The following is a 24451-nucleotide window of genomic DNA, read 5'->3' as shown; positions in this document are numbered from 1 at the left end:
AAAATTTAATTATATAATTCAATTACTTCCAGTCTTCCAGATATATAAAAAATGTGTTTAGAAACTGATTGATGATAATGCTTTAATGATCCTTCTACTCAGTAATCAGGTATGCAAAATGAAAAAAATAATTGCAAACAATTCTTAATATGAAAACTGTGGTTGGCATATAACTGATCATAAATCAACATGTGAGAATCATAGCATTATCAAGATGAGAATTGTTGTAACTAGTGCTGTAACACAATTCGGTTATATTCATTAAACATTTCATTATCCTTCTCAACTTTACGTTGATTTTACATTCTGGCAAGTGTGTATATGTCAATTAGCCATTAGATGGTCAATAGTTCTGAAATTTTAAAGAACACGTGTTTGTCTCATTTCCATGTGTGAATAAGTGGAAAGAGAACGGTCGTGGCTAGAGATGAAAAAATGCCCAATACTTTCTGTATTAGATAACGTTTTTTTTTTGTAAAGTGGAGATCATGTATTAGACATCGTGAACGTTAGTCGCATCTTGATTGAGAGCACGAAAAGTCGATAACCATGTGTATCTACCCTATAGTCTTATTTTTACGTGGTCGTATGGTATATTACCAGCATTAGAGTTGTTCTACATGCAAAAAAAACTTGTTAGTTTGTTAAGATAAAAAGTAAGTTTTACATTTCTGTTTCCAGTTTTTTCATGGTAATTTAGAGAGAAAAAATGCAAATAAATAAATAAAACCAAGTCCGCACTTGGCGGTCTTTCAGTTTTCTGTTACACCCACTTTTTCGTTCACAATTGTCCCAACAGAAGAAAGAAACAAACAGATAAACAGAAAAAGAAACAATCAAAAACATACAAAAGAACACGATCTTTCTTGTGTTTCAGAAATCGAATGGAGCAGAGAAGAGGCGATCCAAGAATATACATCGTCACTCTTCTTTTTCTATCATGTATCCTCTCAGGAGGAGTCCTTCTCGGACTTTACCTCCTCCTCCCTGATCCGAACCCTCTCTTTCTACCAGCGGGTATGTTCTTCGCTGGTATCCCTTGGCTCTTCTGGTTCTTGGCTTACCTTTACTCCTGCGTCCTCAAGCCCTGCACCGTCTCCGTAAGCAAAAGCGTCACCAGTTTCGATCCGGAGAAAGGCGTGGAGAAGAACAGCAAGAGCATCACGGAAAACGCCACGTCAGCTTCAGATCCCGTGGCTGCGGTCGAGCCGATGGAAGGTGAGAGGCACGTGCAGCTCGGGAATGTGGTTGTAGAACAAGAACAAGAACAAGAAAATGGTAGATTAAGTTCAAGAAGAAGCCACGATGATGAGGATTGCGATAGAACTCCATTGAGATTATCAGTCGGGAACAAATGATTCGATACTGAATGATCATCAGGAACTGATGTTAAAATTGAACTGAGAGGAGAGGCTTTGAAAAAGATCTCTGTTATTGACGTGTTAGACAAGGAACGTTGTTCTTTGAGTAAGAACCATAATACCATGTGAAAGATCCATAGGAGAATTTTATTTATTGTAGCTTTACTTTTGTTGTACTTATGAATTGATGAATTAAACAAACAATCTGTAACCAAAATCAGAACATATATATCTTCTCCAATGTCAGAAACAGAACAGTGCAGTGATTTATTTTATTTATTTATTTGTAGTAACGATGAAGCTCCATCTTCTTCTTCTTCTTGATACCACAAGGTGTGCAAGTATCAGATGAAGAAGAAGAAGAAGCAGTGAGGTAACCAAATTTCCTCTTCATTTCTCTCCACATACTTATCTAATTCTTCCTCCATTGATGAACAACGCATTCATGATTCTCACCCTCACTAATTATTAATGAAATTAAATTAGTTTATAAAATTAATGTGACTTATATATACCTATAATATTAGATAAAAACATAAAATACATGATGTTATAAATTTGCTTACAGAATCCAAAACATTAGATAGGCACTGCTCCATCCAAAATGGTATCAAATGCATGCAGTTATCTGATATATATATATATATATATAGCTTAAGATTGGATGCAACCAAAAGAGATATCACTTGTTGAGACAAGAGACATAAACTATAATGGCAACATCTCACAATAACCGAAGGAAATAATAACTCTACCTAGCTTAAATCAGCATGAGACTCTCTACGTAACCCATGAAACAATTTGATACACTAAACCCATTTGTTATGAAAAAAGCTCGAACTCGAGGCTCATGCTTTGAGTCAACTTCAATCTCCATCTTCTTATAACTAGCTCCCTTGGGATCGTGGTAAATAACATAAACCTCACTGCTAGATATAGCAAGGTGCAAAAATAATGCCACCCGTATGATTATTATTTTTTTGACCAAACTAAACTTGCTTTTCTCAAAAAGGACTCTACACTCCAAGGTTGGAGTTTAATACAGATACAGCTAGAGCTGATTTTGCCACAGAATCAGCTTCAGCATTAAAGTTTCGAGAAATAAAATCAAAGGAAATTACATCAAAGAAAGAAATAAAGTGATAGATATCAAATATGATACCGAATAGTTCAGTTTGGTACCCTCCCGTCTTCCATAGCTTGATGAGGGATAAGGAATCAGATAGAACCGAAATGTTTGAATATACGGCAAGGGATACCGCACGATGAACTGCTATGGCTTCTGCCATTAAAGCTGATGACACATGGTTATGGGTTTCGGGTGAGAATCATGAATGCGTTGTTCATCGATGGATAACTCGGTTTTTGTTTTACAATCAAATAAAAAGTACTCTAGTTTTTAATTAATGTAGTTTCGGATTTTTCACATATTAAAAAGTTTAGTATATTTTCTATTTCACATTTCCACCCTTAATTAAGTCTTTCTTTTATATTTTGTATACTAGGTTCAGCAATAAGGATTTTACTGGATCTGAGATAAACATAAAATATACACAGATGCTGAGATGATGTATCACCGGGTGCAGTTTGATTTGTGATAAGCATTCTTCATCAATGGGTTATTTTTTTGTGTGTAATTGGTTCTTCATCCATTTTGAAGTTTATTGTTGAAACTATGCATTTTCTTCAAGTTTTTTTTTAACTTTTCATTCAGGTAAATGCAGAGTACTATATTGGAACATGGCTGTGAAAGCCTATATATGTTATTTTTTTCTTCATTAAAAAAATCATTTTTTATTAAGATGATTCTATTTCTAACCATCCAACTTAGAATCTGAGAGTACATGGAAGAAAATAAGAGCATGAACATCAGTGAACCCAATTCATCTTCTTAATTTTTTATTATTAAATTTTTTATTTTTTTCATTTTGATTTTTTTTTTTTTTAAAAAAAAAAAATTGACCAATCGCAGGCCGCCACGTGTCGTGGAGCCCGCACTACAGTGATGAACTTTAGGAGAGTGGGTATCATGCAGAAGAGGTGAGAAAGGGCGAGTTCATCACTTTTGCTTTTTTTAATATTTTTTTTTCTCGTAAAACGTGTGAACCTCCTTCTTAAACCTCTAATGCTCTTGCTCTAATACTGTGAGTTTGGTACTTTTTGCAAGGCTATCGGTTCAAACTTTCAAAGAACAGGATATAAAAAATATTGAGCAATAAGTAAACTGAAAACGTAAATGGAGAAATTCTTCCATTTCGGCAAATGAATAACCAGTCTTCATCTTCTTTCTTAAGGTAGATTGTCTAGTTGTAGAAAATCCGATTCAAAAGTTGTGTTCATAGCACAGGTGTGACATATAGAAAAACAGCATCTGGGATTAAAAATAGTTTAATTGAATAAGAGGAAAGAGTGAAAGCAACCAAAAAAGAACAACATGTTGAGATAAGAGACATGAACTGTAGTGGCAACATCCCACATCAAACGAAGGAAATAATAACTCTCTCTAGCTTACAGCAGCATAAGACTCTCTACGTAACCCACGAAAAATATTGATTCACAAAACCAATCATGCTTAACGTCAACTTCAAACTTCATCGTCTTAAAATTAGCTCCCTTGAGATCGTGGTGGATAAGAATAGCCTCACTTCTGGAACGGTGAGGTGCATATATAATGTTATCACCCGTATGATTAATAACACCTTTCATACGTAAATGAAGCTGGGGAAGATTATCTATAGACTTCTCTTTGTAATCCTGTTTTCCTGCTTCGAAAATAAGCAAATCAATGGAAGGCACTAAGAGAGGAGATGGAATGGCTACGGCTACTCTGCCATGGTAGTTTATCAAAGTTTTAGAGCCGTTGTTCTCATGATACAAAGATCTGGTATCCTCAGATACTCTAGCAAAGATATTAAACTTCTCAGAGTTCAAATCGAATCTCATCAGACTCATCGCTCCTGTGCCCGCACCCGCGTACGCAATGTAGTACACAGAACCATCTATATATAGACCGTAAGACCAAGCTATGTGAGGAATGTCACAATCGATTAATCTCCATGATTTTTGTTTAGCTCCCAATGTGAATACCTGAAAGGTTACAAATTTGGTTTTCTACAAGACCATAAATTATGGAAAAATATACCTGAGAAATGTACATATAAAAAACATTGGCTGTAAAAAAAAAATTTTTTGATTAATTTTACATTCAATAAAAAAAAATACCTGAAACTAATCCTGTGTTGAGTGTCCCGCAGGATTCGGGGTGATGCACAATACTTTGTACTGATTATTGACAGGATCATATCCGAAAAAGCGTCTGGCTCTCCCTGGTATTTTCAGCCTTGGTAAAGATATGGTCTTTCCAGTGCAAGGGTTACATATGATCTCACCCATGTTCATCAGACCATTGACGTAATAACTAGGGTACGAGGCTCGACAGAGAGGAAATGATATTTTGGATAGAAAAGTGGTTGGTATTGATGCTGATGACGAGGATAGCGAAGATGAAGAGAAGAAGCTGTAACTTATTTGTTCAGTTAATGTCTATCCTGTAAAGCGAGTAGGAAACGCAAAGGCTGAGTCAAGGATCGTAAGGGAAACGATACGTTGAAACTCTTGCTGAGGATGATTTCTCGCCAAGATTTAGATACGAGCATAAACCTAACTACGGATTTCAAAGGCAACCGGTTAAGAATCTCGATCTGTAGATCCAGTGGAACAACGTTGGTTTTCCTCTTGTTGTAAAGACGGAGACTTCTTCTGATCATGGTCGGAAACCCTAGTTCTCTCTTTGTGAATCCTCTTGAAATTGTTTTAACTTTTAACAGAGGTAGCAGTGCGGCATTGGCTAATGGGCTTCCCACTTTCATTTCGATTTGGGTCTATCATATACAAAATACTCTATAGTTCTATATATAACTTTTTCTTTTTAAAAAAAACACTTCTTTTAAAAGTTTTCTTGAATCCTTCTCTAAGAACCAAAATCCTAATTTCGGTTAAGACTACTTTGCACCTAAGAATAGAAAGATGTTAAGGATGCACGTTTCAATTCAAAAAGAAGTTATAGTAAAGATGAATTAAGTGATTGATCCTGACTCAACATATCCTGCTTCTATAGTTGCGTGGGAGTGCTTCTTTCTTCATGATAGGTGTATATTACACCAATTCGCTCTATAAATTAATGTAGTTTAAGGTTTCATCAATATTGAATACTAGTAACGTTTTTTCACCTTTAACAAAGGTTTTTTAATATATATATGTTCACAGGATCCAGACATGTAATTTGACGGTGGAAATATATATGTTTTAGTGGACTGGACAAGCCATTGGAGACCATTTATTTTCTTCTCTTGTGCATTGTACAATGCAAAACTTATTTGCAACAACATATCGAGTTCCGACAACCAATTCCGAGAACGTTACGAAAAATTAAGTATTTGTCGGAAGTCGGAACCTTTCGAGGACTTGACGACATACACTGATTTCCGACGCTCAAAGTCCGACAAATTTTTGGTTCTCGGAAGTGTGCCGGAGTTATTGGAATACGACGACTGTCCGATAATATGTGCCCTCGGTATATGAACTTTTTCTTGTAGTGCATATATAAATAGAAATTTGAAAAGAGGAAAGAGTGAATGCGAACATGAGAGAACAAATATGTTGAGACAAGAGCCATGAAATGTACTGGGAACATCCCACATCAAACAAAGGAAATAATAACAACTCTCTCTAGCTTACAGCAGCATAAGACTCTCTACGTAATCCACGAAACAATTTGATTCAGTAAACCAATCTCCCTTAACGTCAACTTCAAACTTCATCATCTTAAAACTAGCTCCCTTGAGATCGTGGTGGATAACAGTAGCCACACTTCTGGAATGGTGAGGAGCAAAAATAATGTCATCACCCGCTCGATTAATAACACTTTTCACACGCAAATGAAGCTGGGGAAGATTATCGAAAGACTTCTCTTTGTAATCCTGTTTCCCTGCTTCGAAAATGAACAAATCAATTGTAGGTGGCTCATAAGAAGTTTGAATAGCTGTGGCTACTTTGCCATGGTAGTTTATCAAAGTTCTTGAACCGTTCTCCAAATAACAAAAAGCTTTCATTTCTTCAGATACTCTAGCAAAGATATGAAACTTCTCAGAGTTCAAATCAAATCTCATCAGACTCATAGTTACTGCGCCCGTGTACGCAATGTAGTACACAGAACCATCTATACACAGACCGTTAGACCAGGTACGGTGAGGAATGTCACAATCGATAAATCTCCATGATTTTGGTTTTGCTCCCAATGTGAATACCTGAAAGGTTACAAATTTGATTTTCTACAAGACCATAAATTATGGAAAAAAACACCTGAGAAATGTAAAGAAAAAACATTGTCTGTAAAAATCTTTTATTTTTGTTTAATTAATTTTACATTCAATTAAAAAAAAAAAACCTGAAAGTCATGCTGTGTTGAGAGTCGATGCGGGGTGATGCACAAGACTTTGTACTGATTATTGACAGGATCATATCCGAAAAAGCGTGTGGAGAAGGCTGGTCTTTTATCCCTTGGTAAGGATATGGTCTTTCCGGTGCAAGGGTTACATATGATCTCACCAATGTTCATCAGACCATTAACGTAATAACTACGGTACGAGGCTCGACAACGGAGAGGAAATGTTATTTTGGATAGAAAAGTGGTTGATATTGATGTTGAGGACGACGATAGCGAAGAAGAAGAAGAAGAGAAGAAGCTGCAACTTAGGCGTCCCGTTTGGTCATCTTTATCGTGCAAAGCGAGGAGGAAACGCAAAGGCTGAGCCTGAGTCAATGATCGAAAGGGAAATGATCTGATGAAAGAATTGCTGCGGATGATTTCTTGCCATGAGTTGGATACGACCAAAAACCTAACTAGGGATTTTGCAGGTAAGCGGTTAAGAATCTCGATCTGTAGATCCAAGGGGACAACATTTGTTTTCCTCTTGTTGCAAAGACGGAGACTTCTTCTCATGGTCGGAAACCCTAGTTCTCTCACTCTACAATTTTTTTTCTCTAGTATTTTTTTATTAGAGCCAGCACGTCGCATTAAAGTTGTTAATGGGCTTCCCACTTTCATTTGAACCTAACAAAAAAGTTATCAGAAAACCTCACAAAAAGATTAAAAAAAATTCTTACACACATGTTTATATTTATAGATCCAAAAGGTCATAAACAAAAGCATTCATTGAAACACAAGTAGTCTCTTGAAATGTAGGCGACGGTTTATACTCTCTATTCCAGTTACACCTCGTAGAAGGTATGCTAAGCAAGCGTCCAAGAGGCAGAGTACAACGAAAGAAACAACTTTAGGGGATCCTTCAGCTAACCAAACGAAACCAGCTATTCACCGCTCCTCTAGAGACGACGAAGAGAGTAACGACACTCGGTTACTCGTTTAAAACCGCTGGCGAAACAGAAGAGACCTAGTGGAGATCCAGAGAAGCAAGTATATCAAAGTGGATAAAAGAGATAGTGAGGGAAGGAGGTGGAAAGTGAAATATAGAGAAAGGGGATGGTGACAGGCGGAAGAGAGGACCCCAGCCACCAAACAGAGCAAATAAGAAATTAGTTATTGGGAGGATTTAGAGAGAGAAAGTCATGGTCAATTCACTAGAATCCCTCGGCAAGAGAATCCGTGTGGAATTGGTGCTTTCTTCCTCATAGTTAGTTATATTACACCAATTTACTCTATCTATAAACTAATGTACGCAGTTTAAGGTTTTTTATTATTAATATTATAAATTTAGTAAAGTTTCTGTTTCGCTTTTAATTAAGGTTTTTTATTTTGTATATATGTTCACAAGTCTCCAAACATGCTCAGTCTTTTTTTTTTTAAACATGCTCAGTCTTCAACGAACTTATTGTATAATGTGATGTCGAAATATGCTTTAGTGGCCTGGACAAGCCATGGGAGACCATGCTTTTTACTCTCTTCTGCATTGTGCAAGGCAAAAGTTATAAGCAACAACATATTGAGTTTAACTGAATATATAGGAAAGATTTGTATGCATACAAAAGAGAATAACATGTTTAGACAAGAGACATGAACTGTAATGGCAACATCCGATAGCAAACGAAAGAAATAATAACAACTCTCTCTAACTTAATTACAGCAGCATAAGACTCTCTACGTAACCCATGAAATAATTTGACCTAAATTTCCTTTCACTCTTTGCGTCAACATCAAACTTCATCTTCTCAAAACTAGCTCCCTTGAGATCGTGGTGGATAACATTAACCTCAATTCTGGAATGGAGAGGTGCAAAAACAATGTCACCCATATGATTAATAACACCTTTTATAGGTAAATGAAGCTGGGGAATATTATCAAAAGACTTCGCTTTGTAATCCTGTTTTCCTGCTTGGAAAACGAACAAATCAACCGAAGGCGCTGAATAAGAAGGTCGAATGGCCATGGCTACTTTGCCATGGTAATTTATCAATGTTTTTGAACCTTCGTCAAGAAAAAACAAAGTATCCATTTTCTTAGATAATCTAGCAAAGATATCAAACTTCTCAGAGTTCAAATCGAATCTCATCAGACACATTCCTTTGTCCAGGCTGGCAATGTAGTACAAAGAGCCATCAATGCACAGACCCTTAGACCAAGTTATGTGAGGAATGTCACAATCGATAAATCTCCATGTTTTAGGCTTAGCTCCCAATGTGAATACCTGAACGTAATTCGTTTTTGTGTCTCCTTCAGTATACGGGGTGAGGCACAATACTTTGTACTGGTTATTGACAGGATCATATCCGAAAAAGCGCTGGGCTGTGCCTGTTCTTCCGCAGACAATATTCTCTGGTAAATATACGGTCTTTCCGGTGCAAGGGTTACATATGATCTCTCCTATGTTCAGCAAACCATTAACGTAATAAGTAGGGTAATAGGTTTCACGGAGAGGAAAAGTTACTCTGGATAGAAAAGTGGTTGGTATCGATGATGATGACGACGAAGAAGAGAAGAAGCTGTAACTTATGTGATCAGTTTCGTAATCTGTATTGTATAAAGCGAGGAGGAAACGCAAAGGATGAGTCAAGGATCGCGATCTGATGAAACTCTTGCTGCTGATGATTTCTTGCCATGATTTAGATACGGTCATAAACCTAGCTAGGGATTTTGAAGGCAGGAGGCTAAGAATTTTGATCTGCAGATCCAAAGGAACAACGTTGTCGCAAAGATGGAGACTCATGGTCTGGAAACCCTAGTTCTCTCTCTCTACATCTTCTTTCCTCTTTGATATTGTTTTAATAGAGACGCAGCAGGGCCGCATCATCGTTAAATGGGCTTCCCACTTCCATTCGGTTTGGTTTGGATAACTCGGTTTCTGGTTTAAAATCAAATAAAAGGTACGCTATTTTTTTTTTATAAATTATAGTTTTAAGATTTTTCATACTTTTTAAATTTTGTACATTTTCTATTTCAATCTTAATTGATTTTTTTCCTTCATATATATAAAATTTTGTACATTTTCTATTCACTCTTAACTAAGTTTTTTTTTCTTCATATATTGAAAAATCTGTACATCTTCTATTTCAATCTTAATTAAGTTTTATCACATATTTAAAAAATTGTACATATTATATTTCACTCTTAACTAATTTTTTCATATATTTAAATTTTTTAAACTTTCTATTTCGCTCTTAGTTAAGTTTTTCATATATTTAAAATTTTGTGCATTTCCTATTTCACTCTTAATTAAGTTTTTTTCATATATTTAAAAATTACATTTTATATTTTACTCCTAATTAAGTTTTTTCATATATTTAAAAAGTTGTACATTTTCTATTTCACTTTTAATTAAGTTTTTTTCATATATTTTGTATACTAAGGTTCAACAATAAAGATCTTACTGGATCTCAGATAAAATATACACACAAACTGAGACGTGCAACCGTTGCAGTTTGATTACTTTGATTTGAGATTAGTATTTTTCATGATTTGAGATTAGTATTCGTCAACACTGTTTCTCCTATGGCTAACCGGAAGCCTTGTTCCGGTATTCCCTAAAAAAAAGTAATTGGTTCTTCATCCAAGTTGAAGTTCATTGTTGAAACTAATGCATTTTGTGAGCTGAGGTGCCTTTTGGTCTTTGTGAATTTGGATTCCTTTAATTATCCTCCCAAACCATTGAGATGGCAAGTTTTGTAAAGTTTGAATTCAGGTAAAATATGCAGTGTTATATTGGATCATGGTTGTGAAGCCTGTGTTCTTCTTTTTCTACATCAAAAGCTATAATGTCTTATTAAGATGATTTTAAGAGGATGGTCTAACCATCCAACTTAGAACCTTAGAGTCTACTACATGAGAGAAAAGCGACGATTTATCGTTACACTGCAAAATATAGTTTTTTTTCTGATATCTATATCACATCCATCCGCCCTATAAATTAATGTAGTCTAAGGTTTTTAATAATATTAAAAATTAGTAAAGTTTCTATTTCACATACACTAAGGTTTTCTTACGTTATATATATATATATATACTAGGTGATTTTCCCGTGCTCATGGACGGACAACATATTTATAAAGTAAATACATTATAATAATTGATTGATATTTACTTTTAGTTTTAAATTAATTTATAATTTATATTAATAATATTATATTACTTTAATTGTACATATGCTTTTAGATATTTATATTGAATCGGTTTCGTTGTTTTTACAGTCGATTTAGTTATCATTTGGACATATTGGATTCAATCTATTTCTTTGAATTCAACTATGATATTTTTATTTTAAATATATTAATTTTTTTATTACTTTTCTTATTTACATTTATGTTGGCTATTGTCTTAGATATGTAAGTATATTTTGGTAAAATTATATATAACTTAAGATATATTGTGCTTAGAATGAAATAAAAAAAAATAAACTACAGTTTCTCATTTCAGCTTACATAAATAAACATTTATTGGTTAGTTAAAAGGAAATAAAGAATTTATGTATGGAAAATTTCATCAAGAATGCAGAATGAACTCTTATTTTGAGATTATTGATGGGTTCTCTGGGTTATTTACCGAAGCGGGATCACCTTATCTCTCTTATACGAAGAGTTTAATGTTTGCTCAGTCACCGATGGGTTCACCGGGGTCGCCTTCATCACCCCTAGCATACTTCTGCTTGGAGAAGCGAACTTTTTCATCCACTACCTCCTTGTTAAGGAGTGTTTCCCTTCCAAACATTAAATGGAAGTGTTCATCCATATTTATAACCGTTTTGCTATCTTGTGTAGCGGCTCGTTCGGGGTCTGAAGTTGCAACGGATTTCGTTTCGACGATATTCCGAAGTGCGGATTGGGTGCTAACGTTACCTCTTTATATGACTATTTCTCAGCTGTCCGACTTTGTTGTGAAAGCTTTATCGACGCATTCGAGTTTCGTCTTGAATTCACTGTCATCTTCTCATGAAGAACTATCTTGTTTATCTACTTGTGTTATTGTATTTTATCTTTTGAATCAAAGAGGATGGTCCATTCCCTCTTTTTATTGTAACCGAAAGAGTTGAGTTTGAATAAAAGTAATTTGTGTTAAAAAAAAAAAGAGCTCTTATTTTGAAACAAGAAAAAAATATGCTAGAATGACATTTTTTAACAAACAGAGAATATAACTTTGTTTAGTTCCTTTTAAGAAAAAAGAAAAAAAGGACAAGAAGATTCCACAGGATCACAGATCCACGTAAAACCAATTTAAGAGTGAGTGAGACTGGACAAAGCAGAGGTGTCCAAAGCATTGAACTCCTTCACTGCATTAGCAACCACAAGGCCTAACTTCACAGCATCATCCTCACTCTGCGCCTGCACGTTCCAAAAAATTGTTTATACATATTGAACTCCTTCACTGCATCAGAAACTATGAAGCCAAGCTTCTTATACGTATCTGTTTTTACCTCAATGTTAAGAGGAAGAACAGGGTCGTGGAGAGAAAGTCTGAGAAGAAACCATCCACCAAAGCCCGAAACACGGATCTACAACAGGAAATGTTTACTGTTAAACTATGCAGTGGAGGCATATGTTTAGGAACAGAGAGAACAATCTAGCAACTCACCCCTTCATAGTTAACTGAAGCCTTTTTAAGATTTGGATTTGTTTCTATTGAGTTCGAAACTTGTTGCAGGACCGTCTCTCCATACTCCCGAAAATCTCTACAATCTTCAGTGGTTAGTGAAATGCAACAAACCAAAAAAAAAAATTGTCAAGAACTGAAGTGAAAGTCATCAAGAATCATATACCTTCCTTCAAGGTCGGAGTGATTCTTATCGATTTTAAGCCTCAGTTCCAAAGCCACTTTGGGCTCATCAAGACCTTCAACAAGATCTGTTAAGACTTTGCTGCCACTTCCTTCACCAGCAGCTCTGGCTGAAGCCAGTTTATTCAATATTTTTACCTGCAAATGCCAAACTTTTTTTTATTGTCTTATACATAGCAATCAATTATGTAACTGAGAAGACAAGCTAACCATGAGATAGGCTCCATCATCGAGCCAATGATTCTCTTTCAAAGCTCCATGGCCACTGGTTTCTATAGCCAGATGTGTTTCTTCTCCAGTAGAGTTCTGCCATCACATTACAACTCACTATAGCAGATAAAAAACATCAACTGTGTCAGAAAGATATATGATCATTTAGATTTATTACCAAGCGAATAGCTTCATCAATGACATTCTTGTATCCTCTTTTGAACCTGTGATGCTTTCCGCCTAAAACAATTTTTGTTCAGTGGAAACTAATACAGAAAAATAAAACAGCAACTGTAGTAAGTTGTTGGCATACCGAGCTTCTTCTCAATGAATGAGGTTAAACCGTCGGAAGTAACACTGTCTGTAACAATAGTTGTGCCAGGGTGCTGTATGGACAGAACATCAGGACACTAAAAAAAATTGTTAATATGGTGAAATGGTTAGAGCATATATCTCTTACTTCCTCTAGAACAATTGCTGAAAGCAAGGCAATAAGACGATTACGGTTGAACTCACGGCCAGATGAATCCACAGCAGCGGACCTTTCAGAAAAAAAATGTTTAAATATAACAATTTCTCCAACGTGACAGTAGATAGGTGGAGTTAATATACCTATCAACATCAGTATCAAAGATGATACCCAAATCAGCCTTGTTATCAAGAACAGCCTTGGTTATAGCTTGCATCGCAGTCTTATCTTCCGGGTTAGGGATATGATTTGGAAACATACCTGTTATCCAGAAGGTTTATTTGATTCAGATATTAATCAAAGATAGGAGGTAGGCCAAGATATACTCATACCATCTGGTTCAAGAAATTGACTGCCGGAAGTAATTGCTCCTAAAGGCTCAAGCACCTTGGCCTGTCATGTAGCAGATGAAGAAAGGATCTCAAAACTGCTTGAACTGATAATTAAGTTTCGAATCCTATAAACTATACTTGACTTACAGCAAAGAATCCTCCAGCTCCATTTCCAGCATCAACAACTATGTGGAATCCCTCTAGAGGCTTCTCTAAGATTCAGAAACGCCATAGATTAGCAGCAGATAAATGGGAGTTTCAATCTTTATTGATTATGCTACAAGAAGTAATACCTAAACCTCCTGCTGCTTTTCGAACTGCATTCACAAGACCAGAGGTGTATACTGCCATGTAGTCAACCTTTTTAATAGAAACTTCTCTTTGTGATTTCGTATGATTTTCATCAGAAAGGTTCTGGTAGATATCTGCAGCTCGCTCCAGAATGTTTTTGATATCAACCTTCCCTAGCCCTCCTTCACTGGTGAAGAACTTGAAACCGTTCCTGTTGTAAGGAAGATGGCTTGCTGCTCAAAATAAAAGCGTAATACCATATGAAGTACAAGATGGAAAAGTATCACAACGTGATGACTACTACTAAGAAAAATAACTACATGGGAACCGAGATCAATAAGAAGACCTGTTATCATGATAGCCCCATCAGCAGGGCACAAGAATGATTCATCTTCAGTCAATGTGCTATTAAACATCGCTGGTGTTGATGCTAATCTGCAAAGCAAACCATAACCGATGTTCAAGAGTTATGCCTTGATAAGTTATATATGAAACGTGATTCAAACAATTTTCTGAGCCAGCAGCACTACAATCAAAGAATTATTGAATGTTCAATAGCTTCCATGTAAAAAGTGGGAATATAACTTTTGTAATATGTGGCTGTTATAGTACGATGAATAGTTCCGAAGATAAAGGGTAATCATCACTCACCCGAACTGAACAACATCTACTCCAGAAACACCGAGACCTCGAGAAACCGCTTCCTACAATATATACAATGGAATTGCAATGGACAAATTACTTTTCTCATTGCATAAAGAGAGAGTGTTTCCAGAAATGAAAAAAAAAACGCATTGGGCTAAAAAAGTAGACTAATCGCTTAGAGGTAAAGTAACTTAAAGGCTCGAGTATTGCCACATGGAAAACATCTAATAAATCAAGGAACCAGATACATACCAGCAAGGTTGGTGCAGATATGCGAGAGTCATGGCCAACGGATACTCTCAGCTTCTGGGATCCAGCATTCTTCTTGTGTAACAGCCATTGCCCAAACGCAGCAGCTATGGCTTCAGTCACTGGTTCAGGAAGGCTTACAGGTTCCCCCTCAACCCCAGGGACTGCCACACCCCGAATATCGCTGGAGAGAAGGGCAACGAAACATAGCGTGAGTCAACATGAAACCATTCCATGATTCCAATACATACTCTCTACATGTCGTTGAACAGAGAATATTCGTAATGATGGTTAGCTGAGTAAGTGATGCATGGGGGTTTACCTGCCGTTCTGAAGCTTCAGAAAATCAGTTTTGTCAAGAGATGGCACAGTTGCACTTGACAAAGAAGCTGAAAAAGAAGGATCCAAAGTAAGAAACCCATTTCAACTAGAAAAAAGTGAGATTTAAGAAACACAAAACAACTCTTTACCAAGCAACATAGTGAAACACGAAACACAAATGCAGGGACATAAAGCAAAGGCAAAAGCGAACGAGTGACAAAGCTGAAGCATTGTTCCATGATCTAAACCTTTGATATAAAGAGTTTAGAACGGACCATTGCAGTAAAAAGATGTTTGCTTGGAAATAGGAGTAGTAGTCTGGTGGTATTTGGACAAAGTAGTGTGGGCACGCATGGAAGAGTGGAGGTTCCCTCTTGGACAGGGAAGTAAAGCAGACATGTATGGGTTGTTGGGTTGTCTTTGGTAACGTGTCTTAAACTGCTTATTTTGTAGGTAGTAGCAGCATTGTTCTACATTAAACTTTTGTAAAACCTTTCCTGAAAAAAAAAAAGAAACCGTAGCATACGGAAATTTCATACTTCTATTAGCTCTTATTTTACTTCTATTTCCAAATTTCATACTAAATTCATCAAAAGGATTACTGAAGAAAAAAAAGTCAACATTTTTTCACAGATAATTAATTTCCTATGAATTGGGTATACTCTAAATCACTCTGATTAGAGTTTGAATCAATCAAACTCCGACAAGAACAAAAACACTAAGAAAATTACAGGATTCAACTGTTGAAGAAGGCAAACACGTATTGACTTATGTAAGACTGTAAATTGCAAAAGGAAAGTGAAATCATTTAAGAAAGTTATACCTTCCATTGGAGACACGCTGAAGAACTCACCGAATCAGGCGACGATATGAGTGTGTTCTAGAAATGAAGCCAAGCTTTTGGAGGTTGGTGAAGAGAGATTGAGACTTGAGAGATACAGACATTGTTTGGCATAATGGGCTCAATACATGGGCTTGGGCTTTTTCCCGCGAAAGATATGGGTTTGAGTTCGTTTAAACATAATTCGAAATTGTTTTACTAATTCCTTAGATTTTAGCAATTCTACCCCTAATTCTTCGAATAATTTCAATTATGTCCCACCAAAAACAAATTATACATCAGCCCCTGCCTCTCTTCATTTCACTAGAACACTCTATCTCACTCCTTCGTCGTCATCTCTGTTCCAGTGGAAGCTAAAACCATCGCAATGTCTCTCACTGGTAACCGCTTCTTGATCCTCCAGACTCCTCCTCCTCGCGCTTCCTTCGTCTCTACACCTCCCTTCTCCCGCCTCCCGCTGAAGCGAGCTTCTCCCGGTGGTGCTACCTCTTCTTCCGCCGTCGCTGGCTGCCGTGTCTTATCTCCGACAAGGTGTAACACGATCGTTTCAACTCGCCGACGACTCGTCCCTATTCGTGCAATTGACTCAGACATTCCTCATCCGATTAAAGAATACGAAGAATGGGACTCATGGACTGCCAAGTTCTCCGGCGGAGCCAACGTCCCGTTTCTGATGCTGCAGTTGCCACAGATCATCCTCAATGCTCAGAATCTTTTGGCCGGAAACAACACCGCCCTCTCCGCCGTCCCATGGCTGGTAACAGAAGTTCCATCGGTAGTTAGAGAAATAAATGAATAAAACTATAAAAGATTACTATCAGTCCAATTATATCCGATTGGTTTTAAGTTGGAAACCGAGTATTATCTGAATTTAACACTGAAAAGATCACTCTATTCATATACAAGTGTGGTGTTTTTTTTCTTTAGTAGTTTCATGAAATTGCAATGTTATAAAGTTTGGTTTAGACGGCGCCTAGGCGATCCGATTGCTTCCACAGCCGCCGACTCGTCCCAGTTCATGCAATTGACTCAAATAACAGAAGTTCCATCGTTAGTTAGAGAAATAAACGAATAAAACTATAAAAGATTAGGATCAGTCTGCGTATAACCAATTGGTTTTAAGTTGGAAGCCGACGATCACCTAAATCTATTCATATACAAGTTTGGTTTTCTTTCTTCACTAGTTTTATGAAATTGCAATGTTCTAAAGTTTGGTTTAGGCGGCGCCTAGACGCCCCACTATGAGCCAAATTGGACATAAAAATTTGATTTTTCTAAATATCAGTCTAATCATTCAAAAAAGAAAAAAAATTGGCTACATGTCCGCCTAATCAATGATTCTCCTTATTTTTTTGAACAATCAATCAATGATTCTCTATAAAGAGTCTAACTACGGCATAGCGATTTCTTAAACATTGTGAATTTGTATAGGAAGAGTAAGCAAGAAGCATTGTAGAATCTGAAAGTGTACGTTTTATGGAATACAGGGGATGTTGACTGGTTTGTTAGGGAACCTTTCGTTGCTTTCTTATTTCGCAAAGAAGAGAGAAAAGGAAGCAGCTGTGGTGCAAACACTTGGAGTTATCTCCACCTACGTTGTCCTTGTGCAGCTCACAATGGCTGGAGCTATGCCTGTGCAATATTTTGTTGCTACTTCCGCCGTTGTGACGGTTGGTTTGGTGTTGAACTGTTTGTTTTATTTTGGTAAGCTTGGGACGACTGTGTGGGGATTGTGGGAAGACTTTATCACTGTTGGTGGACTCTCCGTTCTTCCTCAAGTGAGCTTCTTTACCATACAACTCCAAGTTTTGGTTTTGTTCAATAGGTTCCATGGATGTATGTCATAGTTGGTTACGCTGACAGTTTGAATATAAAATTGCAGATCATGTGGTCAACTTTTGTCCCTCTGGTACCGAACAGTATATTGCCTGGGGCAAGTGCTTTTGTTATTGCTGTAGCGGCTGTGATCATGGTAAGCTTTCTAGCACTCTGGCTTCAGTTTTCTTTTCTCCCCTTTATTTTCTCTTTAAGTAGCGTACACGTTTTCCAGTCATATCAGTCCCTAAAGCCGCTTGGATATTTCTTTTAAAACCATTTTAACAACTGGTCACCACTTTTATTAGCTTAGATAGTATCCAGAGGAGTTGAAAGGAAAATTATACTTGACTAGAATTAGAAACTAAGTTATTGACAGAATTATAGTCGCTGGAACTGAATTGTTCTACAAACGCTGACTGCATTTTTGGACTGTGTGGACCTTTGATGTAACCTTGAGCTAACTGCATTTCTAAACTTTGTAAACTTTTGATGTAACGTTGAGCGAACTGCAGCACGCCAAACCCTTTATCGTTGCAACTTTCCTTGTGTTCTATCTTTGGCTTTATGCACAAAAACACATGTCAGGATATAAAAAGAAGGAAAGGGTGGTCTTATCGCTGTAGATGATTTTTCCAGATGCTTTTTCTATAGGTCTGTGTTTGGTTTCTCTGACATTTAATTCCTGAGCTTATAGTTCCTTCAAAAGAACTCTTAAAGATGTGTAGTTGTTCTTTGTCTGGATGAAGTTTTCTTCTTTTCTCTTAATTTTCCCCTGCTAAGAATGCAGGCTCGAACAGGGAAACTCTCAGAGGAAGGTGTTAGGTTTGTTGGTTCTTTATCTGGATGGACAGCGACACTTATGTTCATGTGGATGCCAGTTTCCCAAATGGTATAAACGAGCTTGTTTCTTTTTGTCTCTTTCTTTGGATATCTAATGTTTTTCTTCGACCTTTCAGTGGACAAACTTCCTAAACCCAGAAAACATAAAAGGCTTATCACCAATCACAATGGTACTTGCGATGATGGGAAACGGGCTTATGATCCCACGAGCATTATTTATCCGCGATTTGATGTGGTAAGGCTAAGCTTTCTCATTGGAAGCATTTCAACTTAAACTATAGTTTTTCCACACATAGTAACAAACTACTACATGTTTGTTCATCAAACTGTGTTGCAGGTTCACCGGTTCAATGTGGGCAACTCTCTTTTATGGATACGGGAACATTCTGTGCTTATACATGTATGAACCCTTGCACACCTCTCTTGAGTACATCAGTTTATCAATAATCCCGTGATTCTCCAAATGCAGGTTAAACTGCACCAGCAAGTCATTCTTTGCGGCGGCAACAATTGGTTTGATCTCATGGATAGGTTCATAACACTCTCTTACATCATCATCCTTTGTTTTCCACATCAAATGTGAAATGTTCATAGAAAAAAAACTTGATTGTTTTGATTGTATAAAAACAGGACTTGCTTTGTGGAGAGATGCAACGGCTTATGGTCACAACTCGCCGTTTAGATCACTGAAGGAGCTGGTTTTTGGGCCGTAACACAGTAGAGTTAAAACGCCGGTTGCTTCAAGCAAGCAAGTATATAAGGTTTACTTGTTTGTGCCAAGGTACTCAAGGACCAAGTCCATTGTATTATATCCAAGTTCTTGTATAAAACGCATACTCAATGCTACTATTACTACTTTCATTGAATCATAATAGCTGAACCACAAGATGTTATAAGCCAAGTAAGCATTGCTCGGAAACTTATGGGTTTTAATGTTTATTTATGTAGCCTAGTTAGATGTGCATTAAATTTCATTTAATAATGTCTCGAGAGAAATAGAGTTATTCATTATACATGGGGATGGATTGGCTTGTTATCTACTAATAAGCAAATTTTTGTCAAAGGTGTAGAGATTCAGGTTCTAAAGCTTATAGTAGCTAAGATTATGTGCAAGTTACCAATTTAGATTGGCTATGTATGGTTACATGTTTTTATTATTATTATTTTTTTTGAAAAAATGTTAAATTAATTCAAACAAAAAAGCTGTTTTATACTTTGTGTTACATTGAGATTGATTTTTTCATAAAATCAAAGCTAAACATTTAAGAAGCTATCGTGTTTCAAACTAGTAGGCTAGGCCACCCGAATGTGCCTGGTAACGGATGGAAGAGAGTCGGTTACGCACATTGAGAATTTAAATGTTTTTATTATATTGAAAGCAATATTAAGAATGTGTAAACGTAGCAAAACTGAATTTATTAGGGAAATAAACAAAAATTAAAAATACTCGAGAGTATTCATTGAGAGATATACAACTCCAATGATCAGTTACATGAATTATAATATGGATAGTTTCTTAGAACCAAATCATATTGAAAAAAAGTATTAGAAAAATTCAAAAATAAGACGATGGCAAATACTACCATTCTAGAAAACTTTGGCAACATCCTTCATGAGTCCAGGATTGGCAGATGCAAACTCGGTGAATTCTTGAAACGATATGTTTCCATCACCATCAGTATCGATTTTAGCCATCATACGAGTCACGTCATCAGGGGTCACCGAGCCAAGTTTCTTAAGAGCTTCTTCAAGTTCGGCTGCTGATATTTTACCATCGCCGTCAGTGTCAAATTTCTTGAATATACGTTCGTGCTCAGCATCAGCCATAGTGTGTTTTGTCTATGTGTTGAAAGATGATTTTCCTTTTTGGTAGAGAAAACAAAGAATCATCAAATTATATAAGAATCTGAGTGACAAAAAAGTTGAGGATGTGCTTTTAGTTAGGAACTTTTGGAGGAATAACACTGAACAACCATTGAATTCAAATGGTCCGAGTTAAAACTAATTAATTTACCAGAATTAGGATGTGACTTGGTCTTTCACGAATTAACTGTAAATTTTTTTTAAAAAACAAAACAAAAAAAAATTAACTAGAAAACCAAAACCAAATATTTCAATTTGTTTCAAGTTTTTTAATAGAACGTAAACAGGTCCTTAAAGCAATAGCTTCTATAAATCACTATTTCAGTTCATAGAACAAAACTATATATGTCGTGTAAATTCCACAGTTAGAAACAAACAATCCTTAAACCAAAAAGAATAATAATACAAACAATCACCATCTTACCTATTATAAACCAATTAATACAGTGGACGTAAGACCAAAATATGTTTTATACAGCCCTTGATAGAATAAACAAATAATATTCTGTTACTCAATTATAACAGAATATTATTTATTCTATCAATATTAATGTTCTATTTCTCTCAATATATATTGGCTGCCATAGTATCATATAATATATTCACATAAACACGTAAGAAAAAACATACATGTTCAAGGCTAATTTGCAAAGAAAATGAGGAACTATGTTGGTAATAGCAATCTTCATGGTTTGCATGTTTCTTGGAATCATTAACTGTGAAAATAAGTATATAAGGCCATCCAGCAGTTCATCGTGGTGGTGCAAGTGGTTGTAACCTAAGGGCAACCCCAACGGGAGATGAGCACAGTTTCTTACTATTAGAAAAAAAAATTCGACCAAAAAAGAAAAAAATTGAAAAAAAGTAGAAAGATAGAAGCTATGGGTTGTTGGTTAAGAACTTCAACAAAAAAAGCAGGATATTTTCTTACATGTGTTGCATTTTTATTAGTTCACATTATTTTTGTCATTTAAATTTAATTATTAACTGATTTAATATTCTAAGAACCTCTTGGGAAGATATTTCCCCCTTGGTAATGCTCTTATCCCTTGATGTGCAAGCCAAAGACCCGGCAGAATTGGCATAGTCGAGCATGTAACATTAGTAGTAGGTGTTGTCGTGGTGTTCTTCAGTATCCTATCAAGTCTACTATATGTCTGTATATCTATCTACGTATAACACAACGCTACTATATATTTCAAGCTTAAGTTTATTTGGTGGGTGTATGGACTCATCTCTACAATATTTATAAGGGGTTACTGAATATGATAAATTGGCAGAGGTTTAATCTACAAATTTGAAATGCTAATGCTGTGTATGTTTCGCAAGATTTTAAATATATATATGTTGGTGAAACACGGTTCTGAATTCTGATCTAAAGCTCACTAAACTAGTGTTTGAGACATCAAAAAAAGGGTTAAAATACATCAACCGTAGTCGGCTCACATAGATAAACATCATGAAACACTAGCTAATTCTCAAATTAAGTCAATATCATTATATAAACGAAACAGCATAGATACAATATACTGTAAATTAAAGTAACTGTAAAACTAAATGATAATTTTCTTATTTTTATTTTCTGGTAAATTTAACTGGAACTCAGTTCAGATAAAATTCTATACATAGGGTTAGTTTAGTCAATTATTAAAGTCTCCAAAGTGCCAAGTTCGAACTTTAGCTTGACACTCTGGTCATACTTTAGCCGTCGACTAAAGCTGTTAAAGAGAAAGGGGATGTTCCTGCGAAGAGTCTCTCCTCTGTTCTGTACCATAACCAAAAGGTTAGTTCCAGTTCGACTGTAATTCCATAGAGCGACAACAATCTCCTTTTAATCAAACCCAAATGAAATAAAACGGATGATTGTTTATTTCAATTATAGATCACAAAGTCGCTTCCTTTCGAGTCCGGCTAACTCTGCCCAAAACTGGGCATCTCGCCACTACTTACAAGGTATCATTCTTCGACTCAATTCGTACCGCGTGTCTTTTAAATATAAATAGTAGACAAGGTGTTCGTTGAAATGCCGCAGAGAGGGAGAGCTTACCTGTTCACGCCTCTTTTAAAGTTTCGATTTTTAATTGTTGTTGGAAAATGATAAAACTTTGAAACACTGTGGTAGGAAGCTAGTCCAAAGATGTGATCTAACATCAACGGTTGCATAATCATCCCTAAAGAACAATTGCAGCATACATTCTTATTTATCTGGGAACTGCAAACAATGGTTTAGTTAGACATAGATTAGTTAACAAGACTGGCGAATTTGATCTAGGATTAAGTGTTTGTAATGTTAATTGACTGTTTGTAGGCTCTAGTTACAGTTTAGTTGTTTCAATGTCTTGCAGCTACTCGTTCATACGCAAGTGGAGGACGTAAAGACTACAATCTCTTTGGTAATGTCAAACCAGGCGATGCTGACTTTAGAAAAGTCTGGGAGAAAGATATGAAGGATGATGATGATGATGATTATACTCTATGGTCAGCAAGTGAAGACGAAGCCAATGATAAAGGAAGAAACCGTCTTGAGAAAGAGGTTAAGAAAGCTAGGCAACAAGCTAAAGCCTCCTCAGATCTAATCGATGCAGACGACAGTGACGAGCTATACAGCGTTTGGTCCGGAAGCGACGAGGAGAAAACGTTATGGACCGGCGACGAAGGCGACGACGACGACGATATTCCGACAGAGCCACACCCAAACGAAGCATCTGACAAGTACTTGGACAAGTTGTTCGAGTTCGAGGAGAAGCCAAAGTACAGAACAATCTCAGAGCTGTTGAAATCCGAGAACGAGCCTGAGGAGCTTTCCCCTGGTAAACAGGCGAGGAAGCTGGCCGTTGAGAACGCGTTGAAGAAGCTGAACAAAGGGCCTGACGGGCGTTACACTAACGTCTGGGAAGTGATGAGTGATGTGGATATTCTGATTGGTGCGTTTGAGAATATTATCTCGGGGCCTGAGTATGAAGAGCTGAGGAAAGGTGGACCCAAGAGGTTGAACATGCAGTTTTTTAAGGATATACAAACAAAGATGAGAGATCCAAACTTCAAATTCACGCCTGAGATAAAGCTGAAGCCTAAGAGTAAACTGGTGCCTAGGAAGAAATGGCAGAAGGCTCAGTCTAGAAGAAGGAAAGCTCAGAAGCGGTAAAAAGCTCATTGCCTGTTCAAGGATCCTAATAGATTTTAACAGGTAAGTCCACTTATTATATTACCAAATCTAACATCCTGTAAGTTCTTGCTGCTAAATTGATTCCTAATTGATCTTTGCAAGGTTAGAAGAATGACTTGAGTGTTATGACTGTTTCATCTAGGCCTGATGATCATCTTGTAAAGAATCGGTACGGTGATTAAACAACACCTTTCCTTTGGAGTGATTCTGGGGGAGACTTTATATTCCTTTCTACTAAAGAAAGAAGCTTTTGAACGAAAAGCTAAAGATGCTTTGGTCCCTATTGGACATTTTTGTTGGAATAATACAGCTTTTCTGGCATTTTGATCTTCAAAAGTTTTCTTTTTTTCCTTTTGGTGTTAAAAAGTTGGAACTTGTAATGTTGACACTCTCTTGCCATTTGAAGCTTAACAAATCACAATATTCTGATTTTCTGGTCTTCCTAATATTCTTCCTTTTTATTTATCTCTTATATATTAAAGGAGAAACATTGTAATAAATGCATTCACACTATAATAGACATGTGACAGTCTCACAATGACTTGATAATAAATATGCTAATTTGTTCACACTATATTCATAAATGTGTTCACACTATATACTTTGTATTTTTTTAATATAAAACTCATATGCATGGTTCAAATAGAACTTTGGATTTTTCGGTTCGAATCAAAACAAATACCGAATCAAAAGCTAAACTATATATATATATATATATTATTTTTATTGTTTACAGATAAAGTTGGGCAAAATATTTATAAATTTTG

At 36.2% G+C, this 24451-nt stretch overlaps 8 protein-coding genes across 10 annotated transcripts; 3 read left to right on the top strand and 5 right to left on the bottom strand.

Moving 5' to 3' along the window:
• Window positions 1-748: 748 nt before the first annotated feature.
• BNAC02G07350D lies at window positions 749-1657 on the top strand. Its single transcript, XM_013896449.3, has one exon. The coding sequence runs from the start codon at window positions 885-887 to the stop codon at window positions 1356-1358; it is 474 nt and encodes a 157-aa protein (XP_013751903.2). The 5' UTR covers window positions 749-884; the 3' UTR covers window positions 1359-1657.
• A 2023-nt stretch (window positions 1658-3680) lies between these two features.
• On the bottom strand, window positions 3681-5161 carry LOC106454314 (putative F-box protein At1g26515). The gene is given in 3 exon segments (XM_013896450.3): window positions 3681-4448; window positions 4584-4900; window positions 4903-5161. Coding segments are annotated over 3 exon segments (1122 nt in total). The 5' UTR covers window positions 5129-5161; the 3' UTR covers window positions 3681-3869.
• Window positions 5162-5919: 758 nt separating this feature from the next.
• LOC106432472 (putative F-box protein At1g31000) lies at window positions 5920-7396 on the bottom strand. Its single transcript, XM_048749065.1, has 2 exons — window positions 6808-7396; window positions 5920-6691 (listed from the first exon to the last, which is right to left on the bottom strand). The coding sequence occupies exons 1-2, from the start codon at window positions 7360-7362 to the stop codon at window positions 6095-6097; spliced, it is 1152 nt and encodes a 383-aa protein (XP_048605022.1). The 5' UTR covers window positions 7363-7396; the 3' UTR covers window positions 5920-6094.
• Window positions 7397-8368: 972 nt separating this feature from the next.
• Window positions 8369-9583, bottom strand: LOC106432471 (putative F-box protein At5g15660). Its single transcript, XM_013873311.3, has one exon. It carries the CDS (start codon window positions 9581-9583, stop codon window positions 8498-8500), a length of 1086 nt encoding a protein of 361 aa, XP_013728765.2. The 3' UTR covers window positions 8369-8497.
• Window positions 9584-11943: 2360 nt separating this feature from the next.
• On the bottom strand, window positions 11944-16114 carry LOC106354408 (phosphomannomutase/phosphoglucomutase-like). 2 transcript variants are annotated; one of them, XM_048749046.1, is made up of 18 exons: window positions 15980-16114; window positions 15432-15653; window positions 15158-15224; window positions 14839-15019; window positions 14593-14645; window positions 14288-14376; window positions 13944-14174; window positions 13798-13862; window positions 13651-13711; window positions 13462-13579; window positions 13310-13391; window positions 13163-13235; window positions 13028-13089; window positions 12850-12945; window positions 12623-12777; window positions 12439-12535; window positions 12281-12358; window positions 11944-12188 (listed from the first exon to the last, which is right to left on the bottom strand). In XM_048749046.1, the coding sequence occupies exons 1-18, from the start codon at window positions 15984-15986 to the stop codon at window positions 12081-12083; spliced, it is 1845 nt and encodes a 614-aa protein (XP_048605003.1). In that variant the 5' UTR covers window positions 15987-16114; the 3' UTR covers window positions 11944-12080. The 2 variants fall into 2 exon arrangements, with proteins under 2 accessions (XP_048605003.1, XP_048605006.1); XM_048749049.1 differs by lacking the exon at window positions 15432-15653 and having other exon boundaries at window positions 15980-16095.
• A 179-nt stretch (window positions 16115-16293) lies between these two features.
• Window positions 16294-19607, top strand: LOC106354410 (maltose excess protein 1, chloroplastic). Its single transcript, XM_013794334.3, has 8 exons — window positions 16294-16754; window positions 17485-17775; window positions 17880-17969; window positions 18603-18704; window positions 18772-18890; window positions 18993-19055; window positions 19125-19186; window positions 19286-19607. The coding sequence occupies exons 1-8, from the start codon at window positions 16365-16367 to the stop codon at window positions 19366-19368; spliced, it is 1200 nt and encodes a 399-aa protein (XP_013649788.2). The 5' UTR covers window positions 16294-16364; the 3' UTR covers window positions 19369-19607.
• Window positions 19608-20053: 446 nt separating this feature from the next.
• Window positions 20054-20541, bottom strand: LOC106354412 (polcalcin Bra n 1). The gene has a single exon (XM_013794337.3). The coding sequence runs from the start codon at window positions 20480-20482 to the stop codon at window positions 20243-20245; it is 240 nt and encodes a 79-aa protein (XP_013649791.1). The 5' UTR covers window positions 20483-20541; the 3' UTR covers window positions 20054-20242.
• Window positions 20542-22141: 1600 nt separating this feature from the next.
• Window positions 22142-24124, top strand: LOC106409107. 2 transcript variants are annotated; one of them, XM_048749057.1, is made up of 4 exons: window positions 22142-22301; window positions 22401-22471; window positions 22864-23705; window positions 23792-24124. In XM_048749057.1, exons 1-3 carry the CDS (start codon window positions 22255-22257, stop codon window positions 23661-23663), a joined length of 918 nt encoding a protein of 305 aa, XP_048605014.1. In that variant the 5' UTR covers window positions 22142-22254; the 3' UTR covers window positions 23664-23705; window positions 23792-24124. The 2 variants fall into 2 exon arrangements, with proteins under 2 accessions (XP_048605014.1, XP_048605011.1); XM_048749054.1 differs by having other exon boundaries at window positions 23787-24124.
• Window positions 24125-24451: the final 327 nt, after the last annotated feature.

Source organism: Brassica napus, chromosome A2 (assembly GCF_020379485.1).
Source record: "Brassica napus cultivar Da-Ae chromosome A2, Da-Ae, whole genome shotgun sequence".
NCBI lineage: Eukaryota > Viridiplantae > Streptophyta > Magnoliopsida > Brassicales > Brassicaceae > Brassica > Brassica napus.
The sequence above is the reverse complement of the archived record's forward strand: the minus strand, read 5'-3'. Positions and strand labels throughout refer to the sequence as shown.

What these genes read in the sequence shown, in the direction of transcription:
- BNAC02G07350D (XM_013896449.3), top strand. Translation starts at nt 885, where the DNA reads ATGGAGCAGAGAAGAGGCGATCCAAGAATATACATCGTCACTCTTCTT.
- LOC106432472 (XM_048749065.1), bottom strand. Translation starts at nt 7,362, where the DNA reads ATGAGAAGAAGTCTCCGTCTTTGCAACAAGAGGAAAACAAATGTTGTC. An exon ending in CAACACAGCATGACTTTCAG is followed by an intron (nt 6,692 to 6,807) that starts GTTTTTTTTTTT and finishes ATGGTCTTGTAG; the next exon opens with AAAATCAAATTTGTAACCTT.
- LOC106432471 (XM_013873311.3), bottom strand. Translation starts at nt 9,583, where the DNA reads ATGAGTCTCCATCTTTGCGACAACGTTGTTCCTTTGGATCTGCAGATC.
- LOC106354408 (XM_048749046.1), bottom strand. An exon ending in AACATCTTTTTACTGCAATG is followed by an intron (nt 15,225 to 15,431) that starts GTCCGTTCTAAA and finishes CTTCTTTTTCAG; the next exon opens with CTTCTTTGTCAAGTGCAACT. An exon ending in ATTCATTGAGAAGAAGCTCG is followed by an intron (nt 13,090 to 13,162) that starts GTATGCCAACAA and finishes AAATTGTTTTAG; the next exon opens with GCGGAAAGCATCACAGGTTC.
- LOC106354410 (XM_013794334.3), top strand. Translation starts at nt 16,365, where the DNA reads ATGTCTCTCACTGGTAACCGCTTCTTGATCCTCCAGACTCCTCCTCCT. An exon ending in AACATTCTGTGCTTATACAT is followed by an intron (nt 19,056 to 19,124) that starts GTATGAACCCTT and finishes CTCCAAATGCAG; the next exon opens with GTTAAACTGCACCAGCAAGT. An exon ending in TGGTTTGATCTCATGGATAG is followed by an intron (nt 19,187 to 19,285) that starts GTTCATAACACT and finishes GTATAAAAACAG; the next exon opens with GACTTGCTTTGTGGAGAGAT.
- LOC106354412 (XM_013794337.3), bottom strand. Translation starts at nt 20,482, where the DNA reads ATGGCTGATGCTGAGCACGAACGTATATTCAAGAAATTTGACACTGAC.
- LOC106409107 (XM_048749057.1), top strand. Translation starts at nt 22,255, where the DNA reads ATGTTCCTGCGAAGAGTCTCTCCTCTGTTCTGTACCATAACCAAAAG. An exon ending in TTCTGTACCATAACCAAAAG is followed by an intron (nt 22,302 to 22,400) that starts GTTAGTTCCAGT and finishes TTTCAATTATAG; the next exon opens with ATCACAAAGTCGCTTCCTTT. An exon ending in ATCTCGCCACTACTTACAAG is followed by an intron (nt 22,472 to 22,863) that starts GTATCATTCTTC and finishes AATGTCTTGCAG; the next exon opens with CTACTCGTTCATACGCAAGT.